Source organism: Schistosoma haematobium, chromosome ZW (genome assembly GCF_000699445.3).
Source record: "Schistosoma haematobium chromosome ZW, whole genome shotgun sequence".
NCBI lineage: Eukaryota > Metazoa > Platyhelminthes > Trematoda > Strigeidida > Schistosomatidae > Schistosoma > Schistosoma haematobium.
The window spans coordinates 34,474,640-34,498,868 of NC_067195.1; the positions used below are offsets into that span (position 1 = coordinate 34,474,640).

The 24,229-nt window shown below is 33.2% G+C and overlaps 1 protein-coding gene across 2 annotated transcripts in view; it reads left to right on the top strand.

Moving 5' to 3' along the window:
* Positions 1 to 24,229, top strand: part of MS3_00003376 (uncharacterized protein) — an 87,199-nt gene that overhangs the window by 36,949 nt on the left and 26,021 nt on the right. The window contains exons 9-19 of one of the 2 annotated variants that reach the window (XM_051211145.1): positions 5,798 to 6,078; positions 7,479 to 9,494; positions 11,289 to 11,743; positions 13,841 to 14,018; positions 14,536 to 14,847; positions 15,957 to 16,128; positions 16,784 to 16,932; positions 18,391 to 18,609; positions 20,589 to 20,687; positions 21,275 to 21,455; positions 22,843 to 23,123. In XM_051211145.1, the coding sequence (XP_051071182.1) occupies positions 9,363 to 9,494; positions 11,289 to 11,743; positions 13,841 to 14,018; positions 14,536 to 14,847; positions 15,957 to 16,128; positions 16,784 to 16,932; positions 18,391 to 18,609; positions 20,589 to 20,687; positions 21,275 to 21,455; positions 22,843 to 23,123 (2,178 nt within the window). In that variant the 5' untranslated portion in view covers positions 5,798 to 6,078; positions 7,479 to 9,362. Of the gene's footprint in view, positions 1 to 1,271; positions 12,244 to 13,840; positions 14,019 to 14,535; positions 14,848 to 15,956; positions 16,129 to 16,783; positions 16,933 to 18,390; positions 18,610 to 20,588; positions 20,688 to 21,274; positions 21,456 to 22,842; positions 23,124 to 24,229 lie in introns of those variants that run through there. The other variant, XM_051211146.1, reaches the window with a different exon arrangement.

The window sequence follows — 24,229 nt, forward strand, 5'->3', positions numbered from 1 at the left end:
ATAGGAGGGAGAAAAAACACCACATGGTTTATTCGGCAACAAAGAACATCAGTTTACTTATGACGACCGAACTCCTTTTACTTACGTACGCTTGTTACCCCTCGTGGAGGAGCATAGGCTTCCTACCAGCATTCCTCACCCAACTCTGTCGTGAGCAATCCTTTCCAGTCGCTGTTAATCGTTTTCATGTCCGTATCCAATTCTCAACGCAATTTGTTCTTTGGCCTACCTCTTTTATGTTTCCCTTCAGAATTCCAAGTCATAGCTTGCCACGTGATCCAGTTCGATGATTTCTGTAATGTATGTCATATCCACCTCCAACATCTTTTTCCCAATCTCCTCAGTTGAAAGCTGGTTTGTTTTCTCTCACAGTAGGCTGTTGTTGATGGTATCCGGTCAACGGATATTGAGTATCTTGCGTAGAAAACTGTTTGTGAATACTTGTACATTTTTTTGATAATGCTTGTGGTAGTTCTTCAAGTTTCAGATCTGTACAGCAGAACTGTCTTAACGTTCGTATAAAAGATTCTGACTTTGGTATTGGTTGACAGTTGTTTTGAGTTCCATATGTTCTTCAACTGTAGGGATGCTGCCCTTACTTTGTCTAACCGTGCCGTTACGTCCGCATGCGATTCTCCTTATTCCTAGGTGATGCTGACCAGATACGTGAAAGCTTCCACCTCTTCCAAAGTTTCTTCATCAAGTGTGATTGAGTTGGTATTCTGTGTGTTGTATTTGAGGATTTTTGTTCTTCCCTTGTGTATGTTGAGGCCTACTGATGCAGAGGGTTCTGTTGCACCGACTGTCTTGACCTGCATTTGTTTGTGTGTAAAGGGGAAGAAGAGCTAGGTCATCTGAGAAGTCCAAATCGTCTAGTTGCATCCAAGCTGTCCATTCCACGCTTCTCCTCAGATGTGTAGGACCTTATAGTCCAGTCAACCTTATTCATACCTCTTTATATCACCTTTTTAAGAATGATAGGACTCTTTATTTTTCCATGTGTAGTACTTGTTGTAGTGATGGTAAAACATCAGTTTTTAGCATTATAACTCCTAAAAACTGATTTCAGGAAACAATAAAATTCATTAACGGTTGGAATTTCAAGGAAATAAGGTTTCTTCCATGGATTTTCTATTATTTTTACACACATTTCATTAGTAGTCTCTTTCATTATTTCATAGAAATTGAATAAATTATTTCTCACTGGTTACAACCTCTCTCCCAATATATATATATATATATATATATATATATATATATATATTTTGGTTGTTTACGGATTTGCTTTTGCTTTATTTCTTGTTAATCCTATTAATAGTTAAGAGTATTTATAATGCCCCCACTTAAAATCGATAGCTATTTTCAGTTGTCTATGGTCGCTTTGTGTAGTTCCTGTTAATCTTATTGATTATTCTTTAGGCTTAGGTAATGAAATAATCAAAATAATTTGAATTGCCTACCTTTTACTGTATATGAACCTGAACGAATCACTACTACTATCACTATTAAATGTTTCATTTATTTGCTGTCTAGGAAATCTATACATCTTTGTTATGAGTATATGCACGTGTAGACAAATGAGCGTGCGCGTATGTATTCTCTTGTCTTCCAGAGGAGAGGAGGGATTAGACGGGCTTAATGAAGAATTTACTTGCAAACTTTGAGGAGAGAAAAAAAACCTTTTTCAGATTATCTGTAGTTTCCTGCTTTTATTTTCATGAGCTTCTGTCACTCGTTTGTTTACTACAATCTATGTTGTATGTGTGTGTATGGGCACATTCATTTATTATGCATTTACTTATCCTTTTATGTCGGATGTTTATTGTTCATATATTGCGGTTGTTTTTATTTTAAGAATTATGGACATTTAAAATTTTTAACATATTATTGATTAGTTACTAGGTTGCATAAATCATTGTGCGCCTATCTGATTGGCAGATTGTAATTTCCTTTCATCTAAGGGCGATAGGAATGATGCTACCTACTGTGTTTGACTCGACTAATAAGTATGTTGGTAATTATGTGTAATTCCAAGAGGATGTGTTTCTAGTATTGAATTCGCTGCAGCCTAGCCTGTTCGTTATCTAAATGATTAGAGGCGTGAGGAAATCGCGTTAGCGGAGTTATGCCTAATTAAGCAAATCCATCTCTGAAATAAAAGCTAGCAAATAGTAGTTCATATTTTCTTGAGCAACTCTCTTGGTTAGAAAATACTTTATGTATAATAAAGGATTTAGTAGAAAACTGTATTATTGGACTTTAACTTAAATGACCATCAACAAAAGTTCAGAAAATTGTAAAATCTTATTAAGTTACCATTACGGTACTGGTATTTAAAATGTAACAAGAAGTATACGATAATGTATATTCTACCTTAGTACCTACTAACAGGCAAATATGAACTAATTAGAGCTCGGAACAAATATATGTTAATCCAATTTGTAATGACCAATAAATTGAATAGTAACAATTATCTTGACAAACCGTAGCTGGAAGGGTCTAATAGAAAGTATTAGATCTTAAGACTATATTATATTGGAAAATAAGCGGTTCTGCGCTGTGAGATGATATTTAGGTATACTACAATCCAACACCAAGAAAATGTTACCCTAGGAACAATAGGCATATTTTCATGGAGTATAGTGGTACAATAGCATGATTTGGTAAATTCAATAGTTTCGAGGAGATAGTCGCTTTACAAAGCATACACTAATTGAGACTGGATGTTAGTGAAGATGTATACGTACATTGTTTGTTTATAGAATCAAATAAACAATTAATATATAACTCTAGGTTAATAAACCTCACTATAAGATAGATCTGAAGAAAACTAATTTAGTATGATTATATTGATCAGCAATCAAATTCACAGTTTAACAGTCAAGTAGAACTGATGATTAGAAGTTATTCAAAACCATTTTTGTAAAGTATATATTGTGAAGAGCTACTTAAAACCTTGAGGCACTGAACAGCTTAGCTTCATTTGAGCAAAAGGATTAAATTCATTTGAATGTGATTTTATAATTTTACTCGTGTGATATGTGATATAACCTTTCTTCAAACCAATTGAAGTTGGGAAACTATAAAATAAGTGATTACACAATTACCTTTTTCTGTTTCCAGGATTCCGCACATTAACTTACCACTTATTCGATTTATCAAATGACTGGACTTCGGTTTTTAAATGCCAGTAAATAGGAAAAGCCAATGAGGATTGTATTGTTTGGCAACGAAGCGATGGTGTTTCCAAACAGGAGTGCTAACATTTAGTTTAAAATAGTCATCGTCTATGTTGTTCAAAACCAAAATGTTCGGAAATATAGCTATTAAAACTAAGAACTACTCAAAATATGAGTTATTTACTAAAATTTAGCATAATAGATCATTTCTGAATCTACAAAACATTTACAGCAAAACCCACAATCTCATAAGGTCCCATATGAATCTTCATTTTAATGATTTTGTATTAGTTGCTTGCCTTTTTTATCTTCAGAAGTGAATCCACAAAAACTAATTTTCCTTCTAATTTGACTGAACATGTGTGCAATTAACACCAAACCTCAAGTCACAAAAACGATAGATTTTTTAGTGATTTTTGAGGGATCTATTCGCGGTATTGCCATATACAGATATCGTAGATCATAGACTATTCTAATTCATAACAACTGTCATTCATCTGTACTTGCTTTCGATTTCTATTATTCTGAATGATGGTGGTAGAAGTCAGTCAGTATTCTGGACTTTAATCGTAACAGCTCAGCAACTGTGTTTAGAAACAATAAATCGCACTAACGAAACTCTGCCTACCACCTATTCTTTTCAAACAATTCACATCGGGTTCCAAACACTTACGGCTTTTATATCTGCTAAGGTCTGTTTACATAGTTATCAAGCAGATACTGATTTTCCAATCAGTATCTGATATAACTTATGATAATTATATCTTACAGTTAAAGTTTTCTTGAGCCAGTATATAATCAACTCTTTTAAAATGATATGTTTTACCACTGAAATATCGATATATCACTTTGCCCTATAGCTCCACTAGTTTGAGAGTATTGTCTGTTAGGCATGTATTCCATTAGTTTTCTGTTTCAATATATGTCGTCACTCTATTTTAATTGAGTGTTATGCCTTTCAAAATGCTTTGGTGACATATTTAACTAGTTACAACTACAGAGATGAAGTACTTCCCTATCATGCATAATTGAATGGTTTTATTACTAAATTAATTGGCTTCATTGAATATTTTACATATAATCTTTATTTCAAAGAGGATCCGAAAATTATGGCTAGTATTTCTACTTTGGAGGATTTTATGATAAGTTTTGAAACCTCTAGGAAGTTAAAAGTTACGGCGATAACACAAATAACCTCTCATTTTAGATTCCACTGTGATTTAGTCGTTTAGATCTGCACGTACTATTAATTAGGCTCTATTTTAAAGCTTATCAATATCATTTCCCTAACTATGATTGTAGATTTGGTAATTGTACTTGCAGTCATGAGTGGCTATATTCATGTTTTGTTTTATCAACCTATAAAAGACCTTTATATCGTTATCTAAAAATCCATGCGGAATTTTGAATGTCAATGACATTGATTGAAGTTCGATACTCATAACTCTTGTTGTTTGCTCAGACATATTTCCGTTCTCTAGGAAGTAATATGTTTAAAGGTTCTAACATGGAATTTATATACTGGCATGTGCATACGTGTGTATACATGGACATTTGATCAAGAGATTTTAATTAAGCAAATAACACATATATTTAACCAAGGTTTAACAAAAAGATTTAATTGTTTTTGATAATTTTTCAATTTAACTAGTACTACTGAATAATTCACTAAGTAGTCAAGTGAATACATATATGGTGTTTAAGGTTTGAGGCTTTCTGAACGTGATTCAAACAATTGAACGAAAACTTGAATTCTGGTTGAAATTTAAACTATCTACATCAGTTAGTTCAATTAAAGGTATTGTCATTGAAATACGTAACGACCTTGATGACCTCTGAAGACTATGATGAAACTAATAATTTCACATGTGGTTTATTCTCTTAGTACTGAGATATGTGCTACTGATGTCGACAGATATAAGTAGTATGTATCATCATTCGAAAGCGAAGTGCCTGGAAGCAGAAGGTTGAGAAGTTCAAAGAAAAGAGAACGAGGACAAAGAATGATTGGTGTGGAAACGAAAGAACAATAAAGTGTGAGACGATTGATTGACATTTTGCGAATGAAGTATTTAGTGTATAGTTCTTAGATTTTAATATGTTCAGTAAGTGTGTGTTCAAATGCATTCTATTGCCCCCACCTGTGTTCGCGTTAACTACATTACTTCAGGTCGATGTTCACCACTTGTATGACTTTAAAAATTGTGCTAAAAGTTTTAGTTCCGCATCCTAAATATGAGTTCCATCAAACTTGAAGGGATATCAATTTATGATTTAAGCCTTCCACACATTTGATGACAGACTTCCATCAGGTCGTATAGTAAAACTCTGGGATATTACAGAACCGTTTCTATTCTGTAGTAACTTGATGAAATGTGTGTTTATTTGCATTTTACTGATTGGTTTATATCGTTTCTTTTACTTAAAATTATCTATTGTCTTTTGACTTTCACAGTTTCATTCTTGTCAAAAATAGAACCGTTTTAACAGTCCAACAAACTATCCATGTCTTCATGAATTATGTACAAACAAAATTGTTCATCTCCATTGAATTTCAATGTTTAGGTTATGTAATACGCAATGAAGTCAACATTTATCCTAGTACATTTTTTTTCCAGCTCTAATTGTATTTTCTGATGGACGTTATATTGGTGCAATACTTGATCGTAATGGTCTTCGCCCAGCTCGTTTTTATGCAACCAGTGATGATATGGTGTATATGTCGAGTGAAGTTGGTGTAGTCGATATACAACCTGATGTGAAAATCATACAAAAAGGTCGCCTAAAAGCTGGACGTTTATTGATTGTCGATACAGAAAGTGGACAGCTATTAGATGATGAATCACTAAAATCCAAAATTGCTACCAAACACCCTTATGATGTTTGGCTTAAAGAAGGAGTAAGCAGTGTTCATTTATGATAAAACACCGTTTTTTAGAACTTATATTTTAGAGTGTTTGTTCATTGACTGATTCGATTTAAGGTTAATAATTGTGTGGTATACTTATAAACAGGACATTTCACCTACCTCGCTTTGAACCACAACTTGTTTGAATTCTAGTGATTCCAAATTCAATTTTGTTTTAAAGTTATGTGTTTAAACACCCATACTACTGATCCAATTAATTTACAGAACCAGATAACCTTTAATATTAAAACATAACATATCAAGCCAGTTGGAAGGTTTTGAATTTGAGTGAAAAACAGAAGTAAATTTGACCAACGTGGTGTATGCTTTTTACATGACAGACAGTAGGCTTTTTGGACATTAATTTCAAACTTTTCGTTAACAATAGTAGTGTGGTGTGTGCTACTTATATTGACATAAGTAGTATATGATGTTAGTCGTGAACAGAACGTCTGGCAGCAGAGAGACAAGAGGATCGAATAGCTAAGAATGGAGCAGGATGCAATTTGTATGAAAATGCAATAACAATAAAGTCTGGGTCATTTTAAGACAACTGGGGAACATTTTGCAAATTAAGCATTTACTTTATGATTGTTAGATTTTATTAACAAGTCCTGTAATTTTGTGTTAAATACATTCGATTGTTCCTCGCCGGTGTTCGTGTTCACTACGGTAGTAACGCACTTTACGGGTTTTATTTTTTCATTTATTGGTATTTCAGACATGATGTATGTTCAAAGTGATATATTAAGTTGTGTCTGGTAATGCTAATAGAATAATTCATTGTGCTAAAGCGTGTTTCATCTCAATATATTAAAAAAGATGTCATTACAACCTGGAGCTTTTGAAAAGCTTTTATGACACTCATAAATCCAAATATACTCTTTCACGGAAGGCCTTCATCAGAAATTCGGTTAAGGTCACATCACAAATGTTTGCATGAATTATGTAAACTGTCTCGTCAGTGAGGGGACTTGGGATTTCGTTCATGAGATATTTTATTTGTAGTTCACCCTTACGGGTATTAGGGATGATTTGATTAACCTATCATTCATAAGGTACAAAGATGTGGCAGATGGATAATAAAAGAAATTCCAACTAGTCTATTGTCGTCGGAATCTTTTTCAAGTTTAATTCCTAGTCCTCATATAATTAATGTGGTCATGATACTTAGTAAATGAGTTTGCATTTGATTGATACATTAAATTTAGTAGTCTATAAGAACTTTTTAATTCCTATTCTGTCAACTGTTGGTTGTTTGGCCAATACTGGCTTCTATCAAAAGACCTTGCATTCAAACTTATGTTTACAACTCAAACAAAACTCACCATAAATCATTTATAAGAATTATTATGAAGTTTTTTCACTTGATGTTTGTTTTTTGATGATAGGCTCTTGATTTGCCTGAGATGCATAGGGCCTTTGCGAATTCCCCTGAACACTATAAGAGAATCTCAACACTCGAGCCCTCAATCATTGACGATCGTCGCCTCCCACTATTTGGGTATAATCCAGAAAATATCAATCTTCTAATTTTGCCCATGTTGAAGACTGGGTGAGTTTATTCAAGTTGTTTTCATTTATGTATTTAAAAAAATATACATAGCTTATACACATAGCTTTTATTCATAGAATTAAACATGATTCAGAAGAGTTAGGGGTTATTTATTCATCTTTGTTAGCTATGTAATATCGATGGCTGTTAAATTGTTTTCCTCAGTCTTATTCTTTATTAGTGATGTTTGTTTCATTTACATTATGTGATATACGTGAAAATAGATATCAAAAACTCAATTGGTTACTTTTCCGTAGAGGAAAACAAAGCTGTTATAAAAAGCGATGTTCATGCATCTTTTCTTCTCAAATAAATCCTATTCCATTCCCATCTCCGACTCTTAATATAGCATTATCAGGAAAATAATGAAATGTACTGACGTAGAAAAGTTTGTCAATGTATGTATCAACTTCATTCGAATATTTCTTAGGGTTTTCCGTTTCTAACTTGATCCATGATTAATGATCATGGAATGTTAAGAATTTACTCGTTCGCTTTCTTTGTTTTTTTTTTACATTTATGAGCTAAATTGACTATGATGCTAAAGGCTGAACAGTTTCAGCCTAATTTGCACAAAGACACATACTAGAGTTTTCGTGTATAGTAGTGAAAGTGGGTGTGATTTGTTACTGAGCAAACAGGTATACAGCTTACCAACTGTTAAATGCATGATATCCTTTCCTCTTATTGGTTTCTACTTCGAACGCACCGAGAGTGACCGCTTGTGATTATGGAGAACACTGTTTTGCTTCATAAACCGACATATTTACTGACAAGCTATTCTGTCCCCTGACATCTCTTCAGTGGGAGCTTTTCGCTTTAATAAACAGGGTTTGCGAGAAGCTATCACCCCGCCACATTAGTAATTCAAGCGATCAACGGCAATCAACACACTTCATAGCATTTTGTCTATTATAACTTATGAAAATCGAAAATTCAGAATGATTTAACGAAATTTACAATCCTGCTTTTTATTTACTTAGCAAATAAACAAATTATGAACAGTTTTTTAAACTTGCTTTTGTTACTAATATCCACTGATGGGTCAGTTTTTTAATGATTTACCGGAAGCATATGGGCATCATTATTCTTTCAAATTTGATTTTAAGTATATGAAACATAGAACAGCAAAGCGGAAAATGTGACCTTTTTTTTAGCTTTAAGTGATAACTTTAATTCTGTTTTGCGTTTTGTTTTATGCATCTACCAAACAATACACTGTTGCTCCCAGAGTTTGTAAACACAAGATGAAATGTCGAATAAATCTAGATCTTGAAAACATGTGTGGGGGGAGGCTAGTAATTCGTGATAATTCATAAACGGAACGAAAAGCATTTTGAATTTGCTTTATGATTCTGGTCTGACAAATGTTTACTTGTAAATAAAATCTTAGATAATAAGTTTACCTCATTGTTTGGTTTTCGCTTTGTGACAATCGACAAAAATAACCTTAAATATGAGAGTACGACATCACTATTATTGATTTAAAGCATATAATCCTTTGGTTGTAGACAAAACCTGACAAAAGACAAAGACATATTTATAATATTAGTATCAACTAACTTATAAAACTATGTAACTGGAATTTCATAAACCATGAAATTAATAACTTCAATTATAAAATATCGTATCGTTCCTGAAACTAATAACTCCGAACCATTTTATTTATTCAAGCATATAAACATGGTTACTCTGTTTCAGCAAAGAAGCTCTAGGATCTATGGGGAATGATGCTCCACTGGCTTGTTTATCTGAACAAAATCCCCATGTATTTGACTATTTTCAGCAGTTATTTGCTCAGGTCACGAATCCTCCTATCGATCCGTTTCGTGAACGCATTGTAATGACATTGGTAAGTATTCTTTTAAATAGAATATTAAATCGTTCAGATGTCTTCTCAGTGTATAATATTTTGAAAAAAACGAATTCCTGTGCAATTAAATAACTCAAAATCGACAGTCTTCCAAAAAAGGCCAACCGGAACTCAATGGGAATGTGCTTTTATCACACAAATCGGAATCGAGGTCAACTTGATTCAGATTCTGAAAACACTACATATATAACCAAACTCCAGTCATACAGTGAAATCAACTATAATAATATGTACTTACATTCTGTTCTTTTCTGCAGCTACTTACATGTATGCTGCTGATAAACATACATACATACAAGCATATTACATTTCAATAAAACTATAAGTGGGAGAATAACTGGAAGTTTTCAGTAAAAAAGTGTAAAAGGATTTAATAAGTGAATTTATACAGAAGGCGGGATTTGAGTGGAAGATTAATAAGTCTTCTAATGGAACGCTAATTGCTATATCTGGTCTTCGCTGATTATTATGTCGGAATCGCTTATCATTCGAAAACGAGGAGGCACTGCAATTCACACGACGTGAAACTAAGACTGATACAAGTGAAGATTTAGTAACCCTGAAACACGACGACCCTACTCGAAAATACACTCATTTATATATTGATTTGTACATCCATTTTGATTAATGATTAGGATGAAATCATATATATGAAAAATACTCGCAGTTATAACTAAATCACATGCTACATGTCATGCTGTGCATAGTTTATGTCAATTGAATACAAGAATATCGTATGTCATACAGAATAAAATATCATACTGGAAAACGAAATAAATACTACACAAAGTAATTATCACATTGAAGTAAAGAGGAAGTAATGTTGAACAAAAGATCACAATGAGTAAATCAATGTAATTTTGACTTTTCTTCCCGTCATATAAAAGATACTGGTTAAAGCTATTCAATCAATCCATTAGTACCTCTGCTAAATACAGTAACAGAGTAGATTATGAATTTAAATTAATAGGGCGAGAAATAAAGCTAATGAGAGTTGAGTTAATACGAGTTAGTAAATTGATGAGGATTAAGGTCTTGAGAGGAAATTGATAAATCTTCTAAATGAATTCTAGATCCCGTTTCCGAAGTTCTTCTAGTAATCCCCTGTCTAAATCTACATGGCTAGTTGAACACGAGAGGAAAAGCGCGAAATATGGAAAAACGCCTTAATCCAAGGTTTGTTTATGTCCAAAAAACCTAGGGTATTTATAGTATTTCGGATGGCTTCGGGCTTTCGGAAATTTCTGGAACGTTACAAAACATCGTAGCAGTATAGGTAATCATTCAATCAGAAATGTGACATGTGGCCTTTCACTTTCTATATGTTTCTGGCAAACTTCTATTGAATGCTGATTGGGTAAGATGTTTCTCAACTTTTTCAGGGCCTTTTTTCCGGGCTTTTTCCCGAGGAATTTTCTGGGTCTCCGTAACGGAAACTACAAATTAGATAACAGATTTTGGTGTAAGAGAGAAAATAGACAAGGTATATACCCCATTTCTTATGGGACAGTAACTGTCTTTTAGGCTACGTATATTTAGTGGTGCCTTCAAGTATCATAAGATTACTAACTTATTTAATGTTGTGGTTTACAAAAAACTTTCGGATTTCTAATATTTTCATTTAGTTTAATTATGTATAAAAGACTTCTTTCTTGTAAGGCGAGAAGTTAAACAAATTACTAGTGAATACTTTAAAGTAATTTTTAGTTCAGCATATTTATGATTATTTAGGTACAGTTTAATTTTATCCATCTCTTTTCCACTAATTTCTAGATGTGTCCTATCGGACCACAGAAAAATATCTTGATTCCATCCAGAGCACAAACTCATCGTTTATGGCTTGCGAATCCGATTTTATCATTGAAGGATATGGCTTTATTACGTTCACTAGGGGGCAATCCTCCATCACAACCTGAGGAAGTGAAAATAACAAGTACTGTTCTCTCATGGCGTAGTGTTATTTTGGATGCTACATTATCTGTACATGAAGGTTCTGAAAAAGTTTCATTGGGATCAAAACTGTTCCACTTTCTACAAGATCTCTGTGATAAGGCCGAGAACGCAGTTTTACATGATAGTGTGGATTTGTTAATAATTTCTGACAGGGCAAGTAGTCGAGATCGGCTTCCTGTTCCAATACTGTTAGCTGTCGGGGCGGTACATCAACGTCTAGTTCGTCGTGAGCTTCGTATGAGGGTTGGTATAATTGCGGAAACGGGGGAATCAAAGTAAGTTTAATCCTTCCAAAAATTCCGTTCATGGATAAAATTGAACTGATTTGCGATTATTATTTTCGTAATTTATACTACACTTTTAATCAGCACAAATATACAGGATAAAGAATATATTTAAGTGACTGAGGCCACCGAATTGTCGTGTGCAAATGTATATCTAGAAGTACTGCTAATCACGTCTTTGATAATTTTACATGACATACAAACAAATCGACCAAACTTCACTGTGATGTATATATTGATATTACTATAACTCGAATAAGATCAGTTTTAAAAGGACTTACTTTATCAGCCATTCAAACGAACTGTAGTTTTTAGGAGAACCCAAATCTTTAGCAAAACAATCATTCAGTTACCTGATTCGAAATAACTGAATTTACTACTCATTGTGTAACAATAACACTTCCACCTTTTAAGTTAGCTCAGCCGCCAAGATAACCTTTAGTATTAATCAAAACTTACTAGTTCATGAATTAGTCATTGCATTACTGTTGTGTACATTAAACTAAATAACTATTAACAACATTTTTAATTTTCACAAGTTTGAAATCATGAGTCATTTGAAGCTAGACCACCATGGAAAACCTGGAAGCACTGGACGGCCGTTTCGTCTTGGTATGGGACTCCTCCCGCGAGGTGCGGGGTCGTGGATGCGCACTGCTGAGGAGTCCCATACCAGGACGAAACGGCCGTCCAGTGCTTCCAGGTTTTCCATGGTGGTCTAGCTTCAATTGACTCACGATTTCAACCAGTGAAATTTCTGAAAATCTCCACAAAACCCATTCTGATAATAATAATTTTTAATTTTATTATTCTCTTAAAAATTATATTATTTTATCAGTTATCTTCCATCAACAAAGAAAAAAGTTGAGCATGATACACATAATATTAAAGGTCATAGAGGTGTAAAAATAAATAAGGTGAAATGATGAGCATTTATGAGTAAGATTATGAGAATAGAAGACATAAGTAAAGGGAAATTCAGTAATAATTAATAATAATAATAATTAAGGCCAAGGTAACGATAACGATAAGACGTACTTTTTTGTACGCATAGTTCTGGTTTGAGCTCAACTCGCTTTCAACTCGGATACGGGAACATGTCCCAGTTTGGTCCTACAAGGGTGTCACCTTATTTATTTTTACACCTCTATGACCTTTGGTGACCTTTAATTATTGTAACAAAAACATTTTAATCATTTTAATCATCTTATTACAACACTAGTGTTTGAACGAAGAATATTCTTTTCGATAAATTCTATTCAGGTTCTACAATTATATATCCAAATTAATAATCGGAAAAATGGCCAGGTTAAGGGTAAAGTGCATCGTTTATGGCGTGTGAATTCAGGATTGTCAAACAAAATATAATCAAATTGTTAGTGTTGATATGATTCATATAGAATGCTAACTTGAATCAGCTTATATGTTAAGTGAAAATTTGGGGATCCATGATCAGAATAAATATGGGTCAGATAGGGTGAGAGAAATATTAGTGCAATTACATATTATTAGTTAAAATGTCTGATTTTTACCATCTGTCTAATAAACACTTCATTATAGTGTAATCATACCAAAGATATTTGATTAAATATTTATGAATTATCTAGATTAATCTTATTCTTCATCTATGAGAAAAAAAAACATCGTGTGTAAAATATAAGTATTAGCTTTCAGATTTAATCAAACAGATAGTGAAACTATTACTAAGACCAGAGATCGACAAAAAAAACCAAGTCTGTTGTGAGATATCAACTCAAGACAGTGGTGTACGGTGGCCCAACTTCGTGGATTGGTTGAAGTTAGACATTAACACCGTTAGATTCCGGCTCAGTGGTCTAGTTGGTTAAGCGCTTGGCGCAAGACTGATAGGTCCTGGGTTCGAGTCTCGCGGGGTGCGGGATCGTGGATGGGCACTGCTGAGGAGTCCCATACTAGGACGAAACGGTCGTCCAGTGCTTCCAGGTTTTCCATGGTGGTCTAGCTTCAATTGACTCATGATTTCAACCAGTGAAATTTCTAAAATCTTCACGAAGCCCCTTCTGATAAAAAATTAATAATAATTTTCAATTATTATTTATTCTATTTCAGAGAAGTTCATCATTTTTGTACACTTATTGGTTTTGGTGCAGATGCAATATGTCCTTACTTGATTTTCGAATCTGTCTCACGTTTAAACTATGAAGGTCTTCTAACATCAGCTACAGTTGTGAATGAAGAAGAATTATATTCAAGTTTCATAACATCTGTTGAACGCGGTATACTTAAAGTAAGTATAAAAAAAGTTCCGTATCGTGACTTTTCTTATCTGACTACGTTTTGCTATTTTTATACCACACTATATAAAGAATCACTTGTTAAACTATGGTACATGTTTGAACTTTTGATAATTAGGTGCGGGCTCACTGTGATTAGAGAATTCAAATAAATGTAACTAAAACCAAAAGGATCAAATGAGAATTTATAGAAGCTTCAAATGCAAATAGGCTTGGAAGCGTCGAATTTGTCAAGCCTTTTCAGATTAACTTGTGTGACAGATCAAACATTATTTTATCTTCTAATAGTTTGTGTGTATTCCCATACAGTTAATACAACTATTCATTCACTCTCTTTTCATCCTGCTCGTTGTATCGCCTAAGTTATGGGTTTGGGATAAACCATTCAAGCCACCTCGTTTTGTCCACTGAATGTCACATACCATAGTAATTTTCATAATAGCGGTAACCTGGTTGATTATTGACCTTAATAGTTATGATGTGGTAATAATTTCATTCATCTCTATGTAGGTTATGGCTAAAATGGGAATCTCAACATTGCATAGCTACAAGAGTGCTCAGATCTTTGAAGCTGTTGGCTTAGCACAATCTGTGATTGATATGTGTTTCTGTGGCGCCGTAAGTCGTGTAGGCGGAGCAGATTTCGAAATATTAGCAAGAGAAGTTACCGCACGTCACCAACTAGCCTATCCAGAATGTCAAACACTTTGCACTAAAGTACTTGAAAATCTTGGTCAGTTTGGGAATAATCCTGGATTTTATCACTGGAGATTTGGTGGAGAAAATCATATGAACAGCCCAGAGGCAATAGCGAAACTTCAGGTAAGTTAAATATAGAAAATTTTAATAATCACGGTTACGTACTCTTTGAATCTATTGATGATATGTATTTGACTCACAAAACAGTAACCAAATAGCTCATTTCAGTCAGAGAAAACTACATGCAAACGATAGGTAGCGTATTGACTAGTTGACGTGCAAAGTCTACTTTAGTGTTTTGAGAAACTATTTACTCAGTAAAAGAGTACGATTAATTTTCACAAATGTTCAATATAAATATATTTTCTGGTCCAAAAGAGTGGTTAAACTTTTGTCAATGTGGAAATTTGAGTAGTAAATAGACGTTATGACTTATTATCAGTTAGATTATTTTATGTCTGTTATGTCAACTGGTTAAGAAATACCCACTTGATAGAGTTTTACTTAACCTGAAGTTTAGTCTGCTTTTTGTTGTGATACGCATACGGAATACCATAACCTGATATACAGTGAAGGTTTTTATTGTGAGTTAGGTAATGGATTTGACACCAATTATGATAAATGCACTTTATTAGTTTGTGTTGTCTACCTTGCTTCGAATCTTAAGCGTTGAAATAATTTCAACCTTTCTATCCGTTTACTTTATTAATATTTACATATTTTTTGAAGTCCTATCTTGCCAGTTGTTTAAAACTGCGGGACTTCGATAACACCTTTAAGACTGGCTCTATTGTTATAGGCTACCATTTTTCATTCACAACTGTTCATTTATGAACTGTAACGTTTATTATTTATTAAATTTATAACGGTAGGCGGGTAGAATACTGATTAGTTGTTTGTTTACTATGCTAAGATGTGGTTGATACAAAATTTCTGGGTTATTACATCGAGGGATACAAAACGACTAACCAGATTATCACTAACTAATTATTGCTACTTTCTGCACTAACGTGAAGAAAAACTACTTGATATTGAACCAGTGACGATAAACACAATGTTTCTGATTACAGTGTAAATCTTAACCTTATGGTATTAGCTCGAGTTACCTGTCGGTGTTAACGGTACTTTATTTACTGTTTTCAGCACAACTTTACAGAAATAAGGAGCCACAGTTATTTTTATCAGAGAGTGATTATATCAACTAAAATCTATATTATTATATTTAACTTCAGGCTGCATCTCGTAATAATAGCCATGAGGCTTACAAAATGTTTGTCCAAGTCGCCGATGAATGTTCGCGTCACTGCACTCTACGTGGACAGCTAGATTTTAATTATTCGGAAAAGCCTTTATCGTTGGAATTAGTGGAATCGGCTGCAGAAATAGTAAAACGTTTCTCTACAGGTTAGTATTTTAAAAATTTCAGATAGAGACTGATGATGTTTGTGTACAAAAGTAAGTTGGAATACCTCACTAGCTACATCATTGAAGTAAAACACTTGAAATACTCGAGATTTTCAGAACATTATTCATAACCTTGTTAATAACGCGGCATTTCTACTTTATAACAGATTATTGGAAGTAAAACAACTAAAAATACGATCGTAAACATCTAGTAAATAACGTCGTTGAAAGAGATTTTTCCCCTGAACCGTCTTAGTGTATTTCCAGTTTAATAGAATGCTTTCAAAGTTCGCTGTGTTTAGTGGTGTCTTTCTGTGACTTATTTTGCCGTTATTTCATTGTTAATAGAAATATTTTTGAATCATGTATTTAGTAGAAAAGTACCTTAAATATTATTTCTATTATGAGAAACAATACAATCTCCCTTTCTACATAGGCTTCAATACTATACATCAGTAATAATTAAATTCTAAATAAATAGCAGCAGGATAGAACGAATACTATATAAGCCTTAGTCCTAATCTTTAACCAACTGAGCTTCAAGATTACTTTTTAAATAATCACGTCTTCAGTTTAAATACGATCGACTGCTTGCCATCCATTCAAAACTAATACGAAATCAACATACACACTAAATTTTAATTATCTTTTACAGGTGCAATGAGTTTGGGAAGTATTTCTTCAGAAGCTCATACTGCTTTAGCTAGGGCTATGAATAAACTTGGTGGACGTTCGAACACTGGTGAAGGAGGTGAGCTACCAGAACGTTATAAGAATCCTGAAATATGTTCTGCTATAAAACAGGTAAATTTCGAACAATGAAAGGTTCATTCCTATTACATACTGACTTCACTTCATATACAGTTTTAATATATCACTGACATCATTGAACGTAACAATGTACTCCGTTACTAATATAACTTGATCTCAGCATTTCAATAATCACTACAGACTTGGATAAGATACTAAGTACTACTTGGTAAACAATTCTTACAGGTAACTAAGTTCAGAATCAAGTTTAATAATTCTATATTCCCTTGTCGCTGCTTGATTAAGCTATAGCAACTAACAGTATAGTAAAAGCAGTCATGATTACTTCAGTACATCAAATGTCTCAACGAAAATTAGTGAAATATGTAAATTACAACTGATTGGACACTTCTTTTAAATTATTTCGGAGAATAAACTTTAGACAAATGCGACACGTACAAAAAGACATAAGTCAGCGTCTAGTTTATTCTCTCAGTCAACCAACCATTTTGGCTGTGGTTGTCATAGTTATTTTCAGATCAATAACAAATACAACACGAACACTAAGAGTATACTAAGGAGGAATAAATAATTTATGCTATAATGTATTATTTTTTTCTGGTTTAAATCGTATTCTGAACTAAAAAAGAAATATTATTTAAATGAACTAATAAATACTGACAAGCCATTTACATATAATTACGAAAAAATGTTTTTCTAGCGTTTTGCGTCACAAAATAATCTTGTAATGTTTTACTATCGTATTGAATATAACATAATTCGCAGCGATATAATGCTTTGACTACCTACCACTACAGTTATTTAATTAGTGAGGTCTAATAGAATTCAAACCATTTCTATCTGAACGGAATTAAAAGTACATGTAGTTAGTTCTAAATACCTCATACTTGGAACAGGTAATATTGATATTTATGCAATACTACTGCTAAACGATAGTGTCGATTATGTGACAAGTTTGAAGTTAGTCTACGTCCGTAGATAACATTGGGCATCTACCTACATTAATAATGTGTAGACTAATCTTGTTACTCGAAAACCCTTTTTGATCATAATCTTAAAGGAAATAGATTTTTAAAAGAATTTTTATCCATGTATCCCTACAGGCATGGTAGGCCAGATTCTGAATGCATTGTGAGACAAGGTATAGATTTTCTGCGGTTAACGTGTAGTATCAGACTAGAAACTGTCCCTAAAACTAAATAAACAAATAAAAAAGTATTTTGTTGATTAAAAGAAAACCATCTGTTGTTAAGCTGATGGTCAAATCACCCTTTAGGAGAATCAGCGGAATAAAGTCATGGCTTACAGTATTAAATTTCCAATCCCAAAATGAACAAGTGATGGCATTTAGGTGTATTTATCATGATATACCGAGTTGGTTTGACATAAAACCACTTATAAGCACTGATGATAATGAAAATATGTGCAGATTTACTATTTTAACATTTCTATTTATAATTTAATTTCTTCCATCGTCCTACTTAATCACAGGTTGCTTCAGGACGTTTCGGTGTGAATAGTTCATACCTAGCCCATGCTGAAATGCTGCAAATAAAGATGGCTCAAGGTGCTAAACCTGGTGAAGGTGGTGAATTACCAGGCTATAAAGTTACCGAGGAAATCGCTAATACACGTTATTCAGTCCCTGGTGTGGGTTTGATCAGTCCACCACCACATCATGACATTTATTCAATAGAAGATTTAGCTCAGGTAATTTTCCGTATGTAGTTATCCGTTTGAAGTACATTTAACACATATTTGTTGAGAAATCTGAAGATGTTAATTCAGAATGATCATATTACTTGTCGATAGTTAGTAACAAGCATAAATTATTGAGCAATGAAATAGTCGATGACTATAAAGTAGTGAAAAATATGACACCTACGTATTACGCAACATTTTTGAGCCCAAAATACAATCAATTACCTAAAGAATTTAACTAAAGATTACTAAATGTTCAGTAGAATTCCTGAGCGGCTTCATTCTGTTACAGAACGGAGAAAAATAATGATCAAGTAGTCCCAAAATGTCTATAAAAGAAATATCCTATTTTGCAGACTAGTTGTTGAGTAGGCGTTTACAAAAGGCCAGAATGATTGACAATGAGCTTTGAAAAGTAATAGAGTCACCATTTCACCCTGAACTTATCCACTTGTATATACTATTTATATTAGTTTTAGCTTCATAGTTTGCTTGTTTATTTAATTTTGAATCCATTTGGAATAGATAACACTTAATATGTCCTACTTTAAGTAAACTTGAAATAATGTAGTTACATCTTTGCAAAATATGTTACAAGAATGACCAAAGTTTTACAGGGTAAATTTTAAGATACATGATTCCTATATTCAGTCAAAGTGAAAATATGTAAACATTTACATATATAAACAGGTTTTCCTGTACTCCATTTTAATGATCAGGCAACACACTAAAGGTAACTTCAACATATGAACTACTTGTGAAGTTACACACTTGTTTTATTCATGTTTGATACTAAAATAGTCGATTTTTTAAATGAATCAGGAATCCAAATTATTTTCTCATTACAAAAAAGCTATATGATGGACCGGTTTCAGGACTTATGAAGGTCCCAATCTCAATAAAAAATAGCAAGATCTTTCATTTTATGTAAATTAACAGTTTATAAAGACACATTATCACTATTATTTACTGATTAAGTGTTCGGAAACGAATTAGTAGGGTTTCATTATGAGAGAATTACCAAATAATATTCTTAGAATTCTTCAATTCACACTGTCTCTTGACATTAATGTCAGAGAATATTTCCCTGTTTACAATATACGTTTCATTCTGTTTCTTTGTTTTAATTAGTCATAAATATTCTTTACTTATTAACTCCAGCTGTAAAGAATGAATGTAGAAAGCGACGAATAAGAACTTTGAACAAAAAACATACCTTTGCTTTAATACAAATGATACATTTTACCCAAATTCTTGTAAAGTAGAAAATTGATTAAATTACTCAAAATATACTGAGAAGTATTCTTGCACAAACAATAAGGAGGTTTCCATCTATAATTTTTGAAAGTAGACTTTTATCAAAATGATTAATAAATGGCTGTTGCAATTTATTTCAATCATAACCTAGATCATTGAATACACTTGTACAGTGTCTGGTAATGTTTAATGTTGATAAAAATAAGGCCACTTTTACTAACTATTAAAGTGAAGGGTTATTCTTCGAACAGCATTGTGGTTCAGTTAAGCTGAAGATTTCATGGTTTGGAACCAATTTATGGATTTGAAAATGTATCATGATTTTTAGTCAGTAGTGGAGATTTAATTTCTATGGTATACTATACTTAAATATTGAAAAATGATGGAGATCTTTGACATGCACACTGAGTCACTTTGACAGAATAAGCCTACATATTTTTCAACGGATCTGAACAAAGATCACACCATATAGCAAAATCTATAGGTGTTAGAAGGTAATCTAACCCATTGCTTCGATGACGAAATCTGTAACAAGAATTAAAAAGAGTTCTGTTTTCACTGTGGAATGGAAAGGCGACTGAATATTCAATAATAAAATAAGATGTTGTACACACGATATACTTTAAATTACGTTGGATAAACTTTAACCAATACTAAGATAATATTTATTTTTCTGTACTTGAATATTGAATTTTTACACCACTTATTTTCAAAACACTGGTCGAATCCAGCTCATTTATGACTTGAAAGCAGCCAATCCATTTGCTGTGGTTAGTGTTAAACTGGTATCTGAAATTGGAGTCGGTATCGTTGCTGCTGGTGTGGCAAAGGTAAGCAATTAGCTTTTTATTATTATTCCTAAAAATAAAAGGAATTAACTACCATCCATTCTCATTGTTAGTGACAGGTATTGTAATGGATGGTTTATAATAATAATATTATATTATCTGTTTTGCTTACAACACAATTACTTTCCAGCCTTCATCCAAACTATGACAGAGTTTCAAACAAACTGGCCAGACTTACTTCTTGTTGAATAACATTTTAATTATTACTTTTATTGATTTGAAGTATATGAAAAAAGACGAGGTTGACCGATAAGCCAAAATTTAACGAAAATACTTTTATTTATTGGTCGAGTGGATTAACAATATTCTAAAAGAATGTTAATATAATAGACAGCTTATAGTTTACACCATTAAGCTATTTCTATTCACAGTTATGGAGAAAACTGAAAACTTACGACAAGACCATACGTGATCCATTGACTTCGTTACACCTGACGGACTACCTTTTTGTTTTTTTTTATCACCATATTGCTAAAAAACATGTTCAGGTAATAATACCACTTTCAAAAACTTAGGAAAAATTAACTTTTTTGTTATTGGCACATATTTCACTTTAAATTACTTTTTAGGCTCGCGCAGCACATATAACAATTTCTGGTCATGATGGTGGTACTGGTGCTAGTAGTTGGACAGGAATCAAACATGCTGGACTTCCATGGGAATTGGGTATTGCAGAGACTCATCAATCCCTAACCAGTCAACAGGCGCGTTCACGAGTGAAACTACAGGTTGATGGACAAATACGCACAGGTAGGAATAACGAACAATCTTTTATAACTGGCATGATGTTTTAATATAACGAGGCGTATACTGTTCACAAATTTCTAACACAATTAGTTTTCAACAAGTTTGCCTGTAGCTTCATTGATTACTTAAGCAGTTTATGGGTAATCTGATTTCTGTTAGTTTTTGAATAAGGTAATCCAATATTATTGGACAGAACATTTATTTAACCTATTCAGGTTGACTTAATAAAATCAAATTGGTCAAGCGTATTGATAATGATTAAACACCAATGATTAAATACTTAGGTTAAGTGGTTTACGTAAATGATCTGACAGTGTCATGGGTAGCTGAATTTAATCAACCATAAAGTTTCACCACTAAATTAAACTGCTTATTGCTTTGTTTTTATTTCAATGATTCAAATTAATTACATTTAGGACAAACATTAAAACTTACCAGACAACTGGATTATTTTAACATTATAGATCTCCCTACATCCAAATATTTTACAAGTAAATAGTTGCCACCATCATCTAAAGTAGTCTAATCCAAAATTGGATTTGAAAAATTGACCTGCAATATCACATATTTTCCCTTAAAATACAACTTCAAATAGCTTACTTATTAATCGTCTAGATATTATCCTTCCAGATACTAGTGTTTATTTATTTATTTAAACACATAAATATTGGTACAAAGGGACACTGAATACATATGCGCCACATAAGTCATTTGGTTTGTGTGTGGACTGTGATACTGCCCGGGTGCCCAGACCAAAGCAGGTGGTTTTATTAGGGGGCCACAACCCGAGCCTTTGATCTAAAGGTCTGATCCACAAGGCATTGGAGCAACGTCAAGAGATGCAGTCCCATGGTAGCCGGTGACCAATGATTGGTTCATACGCCATCTGTTCCCTCAGGATACTGGAGCCCATATGACCATTGGTTTTGAATCAGTGTTTTCCAACTCCCATAGGTGGATCTTCCGTTTCCACCAACCCGGTTAAAGAGTGGGTCATTCGCTTTTTGTCCTTTCAATTCCGTAAACAACACTTCTGCCACGAGAAGGAAGTGAGTAGGTCTTCCTGACAGTGGTTGTATACGCGGGATCATGTGAGGACATTTTGAGAGGGAGAGCTAACTCTCCTCATCCTCGGCCGTACCAGGGTCGTAAACAGTTTTTATACTAATTACAGACAAGAAACAATATCATTAAATCAAAAATTGGTTAGCTAATATATTTTTGCAGACCAATTAGTTAAAGAAATCAGATTTGGCATCAACAAATCATTGATTTAACTCTATCTGCGACCTAATATATCAGTTTTGATTTTCATTCACTACTTACTTGATAAATTGTGTTATGAGATGAATATTATTATTTGTATCCCTTGTTCGATATTTCACCCTAGGACGAGATGTGGTCATAGCATGCATTCTGGGAGCTGATGAATTCGCAATGTCAACTGCACCACTTATTGTATTAGGTTGTACAATGATGCGTAAATGTCATTTGAATACTTGTCCAGTGGGAATAGCCACACAAGACCCAGTTCTACGAAAAAAATTCGCTGGTAGCCCAGAACATGTCATCAACTACCTATTTCTTTTGGCTGAAGAGGTTAGACAATACTTAAGTCGTTTAGGTGTATCTTCATTGAAAGAAATTGTTGGACGTACAGAATATCTAAAGGTAAATTAACCATATGTGTTTTAATATTCTTTTGAATGTTTTCAAGAATTAGAATCGCCCTGACATATTATGTGAATGCTGAGCGTTGCCATTATGTTGGGTAACTCTATTTCACTGTTCAAAATGGTTGTTCCTTCGAAGAATAATGAGAAGCTCAGAACAAACGCTATTTATATGATAAACTGTATATATTTTAAAGTAACCATTATCCTAGTTTAAAGCCACTTAAAGCCATAGTTGCATTATAGTGTCTAACTGGTAGGTTTTAAAATATAGATTCTGGAATTAAAAGCCACGCAGTGAGTTATTCGTGTTTCACCATAACCAAACAAATGATATCAAATATCACGCCTTAAACTACAAAAGTGATTTTTGTAAAAATGCAGTTAACGACAATGATAAACTTCCAAATCACTTTAAACATTAAATCAACATATTTTAAGTAACGAATTTACAACATCGCCAAACATTCATAACCAATAACTACTAAAAGCAAGACCTTGGTAACCTTAGTAAACTGGCTGAAACCAGGATGTGTAGTCACTAAATACACAAGTAGTAAAAGAGATAGAAGTAAATGAGTTATAATCTATTCCAGCTGTAAATAAAACAAAATCAATGATTGTCAGAGTCGAAGATTTTTCAATTGATAAGAACGTGTAACTACAGTCTCCACAATTCTACCTAGTTGATAGTCACTATTTTACACAACAATAATATATTTATTTCAAATTAGCTTTAGGAAGACAGGCTTTAGTTGACTAATTGAAAAAAACAACTAAAAACTATAGTTTCTATCATCAGGGTTAGAGCCTTAGATCAGTTCAAAATCTTGATGCTGTAATAAATGCTTTCTGAAGCAACATTCACCCTAAAAATCGAGGACTTGAATATATCGAAATATTGGTAGATATTTTAGCTTGTCCTCCAGAGCTTTCTGGTGGGGAAATTTGCAACTATGTCTATCCGGAATGAATGAATATGTATATTTGAACGAAGAATATTCTTTTCGATAAATTCTATTCGGGTTCTACAATTATATATCCAAATTAATAATCGGAAAAATGGCCAGGTTAAGGGTAAAGTGCATCGTTTATGGCGTGTGA